Source organism: Gobio gobio (assembly GCF_949357685.1).
Source record: "Gobio gobio genome assembly, chromosome: 2".
Taxonomy (NCBI): Eukaryota; Metazoa; Chordata; class Actinopteri; order Cypriniformes; family Gobionidae; genus Gobio; species Gobio gobio.
Window position 1 is genome coordinate 48,756,284 of NC_137098.1, and position 12,051 is coordinate 48,768,334.

General features: G+C 35.6%; 1 protein-coding gene across 4 annotated transcripts in view; it reads left to right on the top strand.

Annotated features, from left to right (window-relative positions):
• vps13c (vacuolar protein sorting 13 homolog C) overlaps positions 1-12,051 on the top strand; it is a 63,430-nt gene that overhangs the window by 12,811 nt on the left and 38,568 nt on the right. For 3 of the 4 annotated variants that reach the window (XM_079845687.1, XM_079845689.1, XM_079845686.1), the window contains 20 exons: positions 521-578; positions 1,315-1,442; positions 2,134-2,240; positions 2,324-2,495; positions 2,688-2,750; positions 2,841-2,976; positions 3,433-3,527; positions 3,878-4,020; positions 4,180-4,372; positions 5,693-5,807; positions 5,917-6,053; positions 6,138-6,270; positions 6,357-6,474; positions 6,982-7,117; positions 9,131-9,215; positions 9,431-9,531; positions 9,747-9,900; positions 10,005-10,084; positions 10,843-10,902; positions 11,607-11,757. In XM_079845687.1, coding sequence (XP_079701813.1) covers positions 521-578; positions 1,315-1,442; positions 2,134-2,240; positions 2,324-2,495; positions 2,688-2,750; positions 2,841-2,976; positions 3,433-3,527; positions 3,878-4,020; positions 4,180-4,372; positions 5,693-5,807; positions 5,917-6,053; positions 6,138-6,270; positions 6,357-6,474; positions 6,982-7,117; positions 9,131-9,215; positions 9,431-9,531; positions 9,747-9,900; positions 10,005-10,084; positions 10,843-10,902; positions 11,607-11,757 — 2,365 coding nt within the window. The remainder of the gene's footprint in view (positions 1-520; positions 579-1,314; positions 1,443-2,133; positions 2,241-2,323; positions 2,496-2,687; positions 2,751-2,840; positions 2,977-3,432; positions 3,528-3,877; positions 4,021-4,179; positions 4,373-5,692; positions 5,808-5,916; positions 6,054-6,137; positions 6,271-6,356; positions 6,475-6,981; positions 7,118-9,130; positions 9,216-9,430; positions 9,532-9,746; positions 9,901-10,004; positions 10,085-10,842; positions 10,903-11,606; positions 11,758-12,051) is intronic. The other variant, XM_079845688.1, reaches the window with a different exon arrangement.

The window sequence follows — 12,051 nt, forward strand, 5'->3', positions numbered from 1 at the left end:
ACCTGTCACTGGTCATAAAATTATGCCTGATCGGTGTATACATATCATAGTAATATCATAGTAATAACAGTAAATTAGGCATAATTACATAACTAAGTACTGTCATGCAGGTACTGTGCTACTCCAAAGCGGTGCGACCCAAACCGGACTAAAATAGTCTGAATATAAACACTTATTATATGTGTACTGTAGTGATTCAGGATTAGACAAAACCACAGTTTGGAAAATGGATTCATGATGTACTCGCTCATTATATCAATTTAGTACATTTTGAGCACAAGAAAGTTACATAGTGTTGCTTTAATATTACTCAGTACTTAAATATATTTTAATTACACTGTAACAATGACACATTAAAATAGAGTGTAGCCCTTTTTTGTAATGAAAATAAAGTAAACCTTAAAAAAGCATTTTAACTAGTCATCTCAGACTTTTGAACTTCGCTGTATGTATACATTAACGTTTTTACATATTGAAAAATATATCTAAAATCACTTGATATTGTTTTTTGTGTTTGCAGGACAAGCTGAAAGCAGGAATCAGCACAAAAAATGAGGAACTGCGAGACTATCAATACAGTATGTATTATCAACAACACTTTACAATAAGGTTTCATTAGTTAACATTAGTTCACTACTTCAGTTAACTTAAACTAAGAATGAACAATACTTCTACTGAATTTATTAATCTTAGTTAATGTTATTTTCAACAATTAATATATTATTAAGATCAAAAGTTGTATTTGTTAACATTAGTTAATGCACTGTGAACTAACATGAACAAACAATGAACGACTAGATTTTTATGAACTAACATTAAAAATTTTTTATAAATACTGTATCAAATGTATTGCTCAGTATTCGTTCATGTTAGTTATACATTAACTAATGTTAACAAATAAGACCTTATTGTAAAGTGTCACCGTATTATCTAGTCCACAGAAAGTTCATGGCAAATGTATAATTATTTAGCCTTGTGCTGTTTAGTATAGCTTTGCCAGTATGTTTTGGTGTTGTGCCCAACTGAAGAGGTGTTGAAAGAATATCAATATTAGGCATGACAAGACAAAAAAAGATCAACATGGTGGATGTTGAAAACCTTAAGTAAATAGTAAAGAATGAATCATGTTTCGCTGTTGCAAATCCTATTGTTTTCATGCTGATTATTCTGGGTGTGTGTTACCTGCCACAGTTTCTTTTTGATTTTTTATTTAAACAGGCTATGTGATCTCAAACTGCACACATGACACACCTCTTTATAGCACACAAAAAACATGGCACCCATCATGATGAACTCATTTGTTTCTTCACACAGTTTTCAAACCCATATTTGCCTCTGCAAGGATGTGCATTAACCCTAACGCTGAAGTTGAGCTAAAATCACCCAAAGCAAACCTGCACCTCGAGGTTCAGAACATTGCAATTGAGATGACCAAGCCTCAGGTATAACAATATGTCATGTGTCTTGAGCATACTCGTCAAATTACCATTCAAAAGTTTGGGGTCACTAAGATGTTGTTGTTTTTTATTTAAGAAATTAATACTTTCATTAAGTAAGAATAGATCAAATTGAGCAAAAGTGACAGTAAAAACTTTTACATAGTTACAAAGTTCTATTTCAAATAAATGCTGTTCTTTTTAACTTTATTTAAAAAAATCTTGAAAAAAATGTATCACTGTTTCCACAAAAATATTAGGCAGCACAATAATAATTGATAATAATAAGAAAAGCACTGATAAATCAGTATATTAGAATGATTTATGAAGGGTCATGTGACATATGATTCTGATAATTCAGCTTTGCCATCACAGGAATAAATTACATTTTTAAATGCTGCGTAATAAAATAGAAAATAGTCTTTTTAAAGTGTAATAATATTTTTATAATACGTTTTTACTGTCTTTTTTTTCTGGTTAAATATATGCAGCCTTGGCGAACATAAGACACAGCTTTCAAAAACATTTTAAAAATCTTACTGACCCTAAACTTTTTGAATGGTAGTGTGCTTGTGGGAAATTTACAGGACCTCTCTAGATAGATAAATAATTACAGATATAACATGCATTCATTTAAGTGGCGAATTGTCTTGGGTCAAAGCCAAGAGACGGCAATGTTGTTTTGGGGTGATTCTAGTACCTGTCTATGGTGGATCTGCTGGAGTCTGTAGACTGCATGGTGAAGAACGGCCCATACAGAAAGTTTAGGCCTGATGCTCCAGTCCACAGAAATGCCAGGCAATGGTAAGTGTATTAGATCTTCATATGATGATTGGCTGATTTAATTGGAGCTTGGTGTTTCTTACATAGTTCCTATGATTGGTCAGGTGGAAATACAGCATCAACAGTATACTAGAAGTGCATATCAGGCGCTTTAACCAGATGTGGAAGTGGACCAACATCAAGAAGCACAGGCGTGCACTTAAGGATTACAAAGCAGCATACAAAGTCAAACTCACACAGGGCAAAGTCCAACAAGACACAGAGAAACAGATCCAGGTATTAGCTACAGATGAAACCAAATACTAACAAATCAGAAATTAATTTTATTAATTTAACTTTTCATGTTATGCTGATAAAATAGTTTATAATGAAACATTTAATGAATATTTAAAAAATGTAGTATTATTCCTTTTTTTTTAAATTAATGGAAAAAATAATCTATATGTTTATTTATCGTGTTTCCCTCAGGAGCTGGAGAAAGTTCTGGATGTGTTCAACATTGTATTGGCCAGACAGCAGATTCAGATGGAGGTACTGTATGACAACATGTACCAAAACAGAAAGCTACTGATATTTTTTATATCCAGTGTAGTACTGTAAGTTCACCTTCTCTCTCCAAAGGTGGTTCGGTCAGGGCAGAAGCTGGTCGCTAAAAAGGCCGCCACTCAGAAACCGAGTGGGGGAGGTTTCTTCAGCAGCTTTTTTGGCAAGAAAGAAGGGAAGAAAAAAGAGGAAGAGGAGGATAAAGAGCCTGAGAGTAAGTGTTTTATCTCTGATATACACTATATTGCCAAAAGTATTGGGACACCCCTCCAAAATCATTGAATTCAGGTGTTCCAATCGCCTCAACCCGATAGAACATCTTTGGGATGAATTAGAGTGGAGACTGCAAGCCAGGCCTTCTCGGCCAACATCAGTGCCTGACCTCACAAATGCACTTCTTGAAAAACTGTCAAAAATTTCCATAAACGCACTCCTAAACCTTGTGGAAAGCCTTCCCAGAAGAGTTAAAGCTGTTATCGCTGCAAAGGGTGGGCCAACTCCATATTAAACCCTACAGATTAATAATGGGATGTCATTAAAGTTCATGTGCATGTAAATGCAAGGCAGGCGTCACAAGACTTTTGGCAATATAGTGTATTTGCTAAGCTTGCCTTTGAATTAATGCTTTTTTGATTTGCGCCCGTATTTATGTACATGTATTTGTTATCAGATCTTGATTCCATCATGACTCCTGAAGAGAAAACGAAACTCTACACAGCCATTGGCTACAGCGGGAGCTCGCATAACCTTGCCCTACCAAAACATGTGAGTGGAAAATATACATTTACAACACTGTGAGGGTGCAGTCACATTTAACAAAATCCAAACTATGTGATCAGTATTTTTGATTGAGAGTGAAAGACTTCCCTACACACATTTGGCAGTGGGTTCAATTTGGTCAAGTGGATTCAGCACATTGACTAACAGACATTGTTTAATGGTGATTTTTGTGTGAGTGTGCTTTGCATATTGCTACACTATTGACGATGGACTTTCGCTAATGTGACCTCACCTTTTTAAAACATGTTGCAAAAGATGTTTCAAAAACCTTATTTTAAGCATATCCTCCTTAGCTTGGACATATACTCAAACATGTTTATGTACCGTATGTGCAGTATGTAGCTGTGATCGTCAACTTCAAACTGTTGAGCACCTCAGTAACATTCAGAGAGGAACCTGACGTTCCAGAGATCCTCAAAGTGCAAATGCTCGACCTCAGTACATCCATCTCACAGAGACCAGGAGCACAGGCCATCAGGTATGTATTACGAATACATACAGGGAAACCCTTAGCATTGACCAACAATTAAATATAGGGCCTTATTTAAAGTATACAGAGTGTTTAGGAGCTCAGTTAGTTTGGTCTTGATATGGTTCAGTGTACATGGTGTGCATTTGTGTTGAATGTGTTGTGTAGAGTGGAGGCTAAACTGGCGCACTGGTACGTGACTGGTCTGCAGCAGCAGGGGGAAGTGCCGTCTCTCATAGCGTCAGTTGGGGGCTCTGACTCCTCTCTTCTCAGTGTGCTCTTTGAGCTCAATCCAGAGGACAGCCATGCTGACCAGCTCCTCAGAGTCCATTCACAGCCTGTAGAGATCATCTACGATGCGGTAAGAGGCCAGTGCAGGCACACTGTAGTTGTCCCTTGATTTCAGACAGAGCCATTGGATTATGGGTGCAAATTAGAACTGTTACTATCTTTTATTTAATTTAGTTGCACAAATATCATTGTTACAAAGTAGACAAATACTTTTTTGTAACAATGATACATTGTTACAAAGTTACAAAATGATCTAAATTTCAATCATTTTTATTGTAATTAAGTACAATAAATGCATTTAATAAATAAATACATTGTCAAATTATTTAATATTTTCATTTTATTATATTAAATAAAGTAAAAAAATAAATACACATTTAATACATACACACACACACACACACACACACACACACACACACACACACACACACACACACACACACACACACACACACACACACACACACACACACACACACACACACACACACACACACACACACACATGTTTGTTTTTGTGAAATGTGAGGACATTCCATAGGCGTAATGGTTTTTATACCGTACAAACCGTATTTTCTATCCCCTTACACTGCCCTTGCCCCTAAACCTAGCCCTCACAGGAGACTGTGCAGTTCACTTTCTGTGAAAAAAAACTCATTCTGTGTGATTTATAAGCATTTTGAAAAGTGAGGACATGGGGAACGTCCTCATATTTCACCCTCTTTTTGTAATACCTATGTCATACCCATGTCATTATACACATTTGTGTCCTGATATTTCACGAAAACATGCCCACACCCACACACACACACACACACACACACACACACACACACACACACACACACACACACACACACACACACACACACACACACACACACACACACACACACACACACACACACACACACACACACACACACACACACACACACACACACACACATAATGTATGTGAGTGTGTGTTTATATATGTATTAAATGTATATATGTGTGTGTATGTATAAATATACTGCATATATGTGAGTGTTTATACTAAAAAAATTGTATTTATTTTTTTACTTTATTTAATATAAGAAAATACAATGAATATATATATAGATAATTCAACATAGTGTATTTATTTACATAAATATGTATTTATTTTGCTATGCATTGTTATGCTTAATATAGTAAAAAAATAAAAAATAAAGCAACAAACAACATAATTACAATTAAAATGATTGAAATTTAGATCATTCGACTAAATATAATGTTTTTTATTCATATTAATATGTTTATTCTAAATATAAATATAAATTATTTCGATAATTAGACTTAATATAATTAGAAAGTGGTAAGTCTTACATTTTTATTGTGTACTATTTATTTATCTGTTTTATAGCTGACTGTCATCAGCATCACAGAATTCTTTAAGACAGGGAAAGGAGTTGACCTGGAGGTCATCACCTCAGCAACACTCAGCAAACTTGAGGAGATCAAAGAGAAGACAGCCAGTGGTAACCCTCTCCTCATTTCCCATTATTCTCCTAAAGAAATGGTCACACTGGGAAAGGGTATATCAGGAGCCATCAGTAATACTTTCCCTTTGTCTTTATCTAAATCCAGGTTTGTCTCATATCATTGAGACACGTAAGGTGCTGGACTTGAGGATCGATCTAAAACCCTCCTACTTGCTGCTGCCCAAGTCTGGATTCTATGATGGCAAATCAGACCTCATGATCGTTGATTTTGGTTACCTGCAGGTGAGGGAGGGAAGTAAAAACATATTTAAGAGAGAACTCTCTGCTAATATGTCTGACTGTTAATTTGTGTGCGTTTGTGTGTAGTTGAACAGCGTAGATCAGGGCAGCCATCAGCAGATATCTGCAAGTTTCTCATCGCTAGAGGAAATCATGGATAGAGCATATGAGAGATATTCCTTGGAGCTTCGTAGTGTCCAGATACTCTACAGCAAATCAGGTAAACACAATGCAACACAGCAAAGAACTGAACTGCCCGAACAAGCTATTTTATTCACCTCCCTTTAACGGCGGCTCTTTTTGAAGGAGAGAAATGGAAAAATGCTCGTCTTGAAGGCTTCTCCCATCAGCACATTCTACAGCCAATGGATTTCACGCTTCAACTCGCTAAATGTATGGTGGACAAAGATTCCCGTATGCCCAGGTTAGCGTTGACTCTCTATCGCCTGTCTCTCTTAAAGGGATAGTTCATCCTAAAATAAAATAAAAAATCCCATTATTTACTCACCCTCAAGCCATCCTAGGTATATGACATTCTTCTTTCAGACGAATACAATCATTATAATGGCAGTAAATGGCAGCCCAAAATTTGAAGCCCAAAAAAGTGCATCCATCCATTATAAAATTAATCCATATGCCTCCAGAAGGTTAATAAATGCCTTCTGAAGTTAATCGATGGGTTTTGTGTAAGAAAAATATCTATATTTAAAACTTTATAAAGGAAAATATCTAGCTTTCGCCAGAACTGCCATTTACTGCCACTATAATGCTTGGACATTTTAGCCAGGACAACTCTGATTCTATTCGTCTGAAAGAAGAATGTCATACACATAGGATGGCTTGAGGGTGAGTAAATTATGGGGTCAATTTAGTTTTTGGGTGAACTATCCCTTTAATCCTCACACATGCACTAATATCTGTTCCTTTCTAGGTTCAAAGTATCAGGGGAGCTGCCGTTACTTCATGTGAAGATCTCTGACCAGAAGATCCAGGGTGTTCTGGAACTGGTGGACAGTATTCCTCTTCCTCAGACTACGTCAACCCCTCCTAGCACCCCCACAGAAAAGGTCAGAAAACACTTCAAATGAAAAAAGACTGTATTGGCTGATGTGTTGCTTCATCTCACACTTAAAGGGTTACTTCAGTGATTTAGCATTAAGCTTTGTATTTAAACTGGGTCATTTATGTAGTAGAAATGTGAAATTATTTTTGAATTTGGTGCCTTCTACACTGAGAAAAGACAGAAAATTTATTTTTGTCTCATGCGGATGAAAGACAACAACTCCCAGAATGCACTTGCTTCGCTGCCTTACGAGGCCACTCCGTACACCGTCGTTTTGATCTTCATAGTAATACGATCATTTCGTTCAGTTAGAGAATAAACACTACAATTAAAAACTGAACGTGTCTTTTTAATAAAGTGTGAGTGAGCCGAACGAAAGTCACGGCACAGACGCAGCAGTGTCAGATTTCATTCATCGCAAAGAGCTGAGCAGAGCTGAGGTAACGTTAAGCGTCAGTCTGGCACGTTTTCAGATCGCATATGGAAGCTAAACTATCACAGGAATTCATTGAAAAGTTGAAACACTCACTTTACTCTGCACGCGCTCCGTTATGATTGTCCGTCTGTGTCTTACATTCTGTGCATGAGATCTCTCCCCTATGGGCGGGTTGATAACATGTGGAACAGCTCCCTCTACTGGCTGTAGTCTTTAGCCTCTGGCCAAAAAAATCCTCTCATGACGCAAAATGACGATGTTTGCTTCATCTGAGGATTTCTTCCAGAAATAAAATGCATAATTCTCTCGTCTCAGGTGAATATGAGGGGGAAAGTACCATAATTTGAATATACTACTGGCTTTCTACTGATACAAAGCCTAATGCTAAATCACTGAAGTTACCCTTTAATAAGTTATGCCTCACTAATGGTAGTTTCTTGGTAGGATGCCACAGATATTTGATACTATTGCCATTGCTGTTGTTTTTCTGAATGCCATTAATATTTCAAGCCTCTACACTAAAACTAATTGCTGTGTGTTTATTGCTTTTAGAGTCATGTGCTATGTCTGAATCCAAAACAAAGAGTTGCTTGCTTTTATATTTAGTTCCTGAATTTGCTCTGTGAGCGTGACAGTGCAGCTTCAGTCTCCACAGATTACACAGCTCAGGAAATACATTATCTACAATCAGCATCACTGTCTTTCTACCCAATGAGCCATGTGCTGTATCTTATTAGTGGACTTGCTGCCTCAACAAGCAAGAAAAAGCCCTTACTAGTTTACTGTGCAAAATAAATGTTGAAGGGTGTACTATATATCAGCGTCTAGATAAATATAAAATAAAAATAATGAATAAATATCTAATATAATATAAAATATAAAAGTCTACACAACCATTCAGAGGTTTGGGGTCAAGATTTTTTTAAAGAAATGAATATCTTTATTCAGCAAGGATGCATTAAATTGATAAAAATGGCTGTAAAATATTTTTAATGTTACAAAAGATTTCTTTTGCCAATAAATACTGTTCTTTTGAACTTTCTAATCTACAAAAATATTGAGATTTGATTTCTGAAGATGTGACACTGAAGACTGGAGTAATGATGATGAAAATCCAGCAGAAATAAATTACACATTTAAATATATATTAAAATAAACAACAGATATATTTAAAATTGTAGTAATATTTCACAATATTACTGTTTTACTGCAATTTTGATTGAATAAATGCAACTTAATTCAAAAACATTTAAACATCTTACTGACCCCCAAACTGTTAAACAGTAGTGAAATGAGTAGTGATTTTTTATATATATAAATACTTTCTCCTTGAAATAATACATTTCTTACAAAAATGTTACCAATTAAGTACAATGCAACCAATCAACTTAATTTAACACACGTTTTACCATGTTTAAATCAATTATTTTCCCCTAATGTTGCCACAGAAAACTTTTAGTTTTGGTTGAGAATATGAGCTTTCTGCACATATACAGGAAGCAAACAGATTGAGAAAATATATTTTTCTGTAGTTTGTATAATATTTCCTGTTGTTTGTATAATAATGATGATATTCTTCAGAAGGTGTTGAGGATGCCGCTGTCTGATGCCAGGCCAAAGGTCTTGAGTTTAGACCCCACAGTTCTGTCCTATACTGTTGAGTCAGGTCAGAATTCATCCAGATACTCGCATGTACTTTCACACAGAAGAAATCACTTCTTTAATTTAGAAAAATCAAAAAATGATTTTAAATTAATGCCACACCAGTATTTTGTTTTTAATTGACACCTTTCATATAATTATACAGATTTTCTCGCTGTTATATATATATATATGCGCATATATATATCTGTCTGTGTCTAATTGTGCATGTGTGTTCAGAAACTGACGAAGACATCAGTGAAAAATCTGTGGATGAAGACTCTCTCAGATCAACCTTAGAGGAGCTGACTGAAGTGCAGTTTCAGTTTGAAGTCAAAGAGGTACGTTCTTCTTCATTACTTTGTTGACACCATTAACCTCTCCTTTTAAAAAGGCATACTGTCATCAGTGGGCACAAGAGCCCTGAATTTTATAAAAGCTTTCATTCCATCAGTTAATTACAACTATTTTGCGTATGATTCCTGTTTATGTTTGTGTTGACCATTGTGTGTTTCAGTGTGAAGTTATGTATACGTGTCTACATATGTGTATATAGGTTTTGTTCGAGCTTACGAGGCAGGCCACTCAGGAAGATGTTGTTTTGGCTCTCAGTGTGTCTCAACTGGGAGCAGAGGGCAAGATGCGAACCTTCGATCTCAGTGTCACATCTTACCTGCGCAAGATCAGCCTGGATTACTGTGAGACAAAAGGTACATTCACGGGCATAACGTGTGATTTAACTTTCAGTTATTTGAAGTACTTCCTATTGTTTCTGGGATGCTGTCTCTCTCATTCTTGTGTTTGTGTGTTTCAGATGCACAAAATCAGCCACTTCATCTAATTACCTCTTCAGACAAGTCTGGCTCTGATCTATTGAAAGTAGAGTACATCAAAGTAAGCATGAGCATCTTACTCATCAAACACCCTATAAAAGACTGTCTTAAAGGGTTAGTTCACCCAAAAATGAAAATAATGTCATTTATTATTCACCCTAATGCCGTTTCACATCCCTAAAACCTTTTCATTAATCTTCGGAACGCAAATTAATATATTTGTGTTGAAATCCGATGACTCAGTGAGGCCTGCATAGCCAGCAATGACATTTTGTGACATAGTGTACTAAAAACATATTTAAATCAGTTCATGTATGTACAGTGGATCAATATTAATATTATAAAGCGCCGAGAATATTTTTGGTGTGCCAAAAAAACAAAATATTGACTTATATAGTGATGGCCGATTTCAAAACAGCATATCCAATCAGCGGTTCGGAGCGCCAAAGTCACGTGATTTCAGCAGTTTGGCAGTTTGACACGCGATCCGAATCATGATTCAACGCGCTAATTCATAACGCTCCGAAGCTTCATGAAGCAGTGTTTAAAAATATTGAACCACTGTACTCACATGAACTGATTTAAATATGTTTTTAGTAAATTAATGGATCTTGAGAGAGGAAATGTCATTGCTGGCTATGCAGGCCTCACTGAGCCATCGGATTTCAACAAAAATATCTAAATTTGTGTTCCGAAGATGAACGGCATGAGGGTGAATAATAAATTACATTGTTTTCATTTTTGGGTGAAGTAACCCTTTAAATGGGTTGTTTTAGCTAAGCGGTTTAATTTGTGCTGGCTGGTTTTTGTGTCTTTTAGGCTGATGTGAATGGACCCAGCTTTCACACCTTATTTAATAATACAGAACAGACGCTGAAGGTATGATTTAAGTTTTACAGTTCTAAATAATTGAATGCCAATATTCATTCATTCATTCATTCATTCATTCATTCATTCATTCATTCATTCATTCATTCATTCATTCATTCATTCATTCATTCATTCATTCATAAAAAGGAAAATAAAAATACTTATTTAGTAAAAATGTAATGCATTTAATTTAGTAACATTTATTTAGCAAAATATATGAATGTCAAATACAGTCATACCTGTATAAAAATATTTTTTTATTGCATCGTTAAAATTACATTATTAAGGCCCATTCATACCAAGAACGATAACTATAAAGATAACTACCAATGAACGTTATCATTCTGTTTTTTTATAAGCACATGTTGCAGTTTTGTCGTCTGTCGCTTTAAATATCCAGGCTCTTTAAAGCAGGTTAGACTCTAATTGGCTGTCAATGTTTTTCATTGTTCAGCTTCAAGAAAATCTATAAAGTGATTCCAAAGATATTGTTCCTCTGTGCCATTATCGTTATAGTTGTGGTGTGGCTGTTCTTTTACATTTAGAATGATTTTTAAAACTATATTTTTATCGTTATAGTTATAGACTTTGGGGTGAACAGGCCTTTAGTCTTTTTTGTTTTTATATTCAGAAACTAATACTTAATTATTTTTCTATTGAAAAACCTTTTACTGAACAATTCAATTATGTTATTGATTTATTTTATTTCACAGGTGGAATTTTCCTCATTGGACTTCATGCTGCACACTAAAGCTTTGCTGTCTACCATAAACTACATGACTTCTGCAATACCACAAGACCTCACAGCCTCTAAAGATGGAGAAACCAAGAGACGAGACGGGAGAGTGGCAGCAGGGAAGAAAGGTGGGAACACAGGCATGCACACACATTGAAAATACACATGTGTGAAAACAAATGCATTTTGCATTTTTATTAGGTAGACCCTGAATATTGCTCATGTTCCATGTTGTCTTTGTCTCCGCTTTATAGGTTTTTTCATGGGTAACTAATGTTTTTTTCTTGACCTTGCACTGGTCTTGACATGACATACTAACAGGGGTCTGAAACGGTATCTGTTTTGGTTGTGTTAAAGCATGCTGCAGACAGTACTGGTTTCAGATTGTCACATAGTGTGTTGTTTGAGTGTTTTAACTGGAG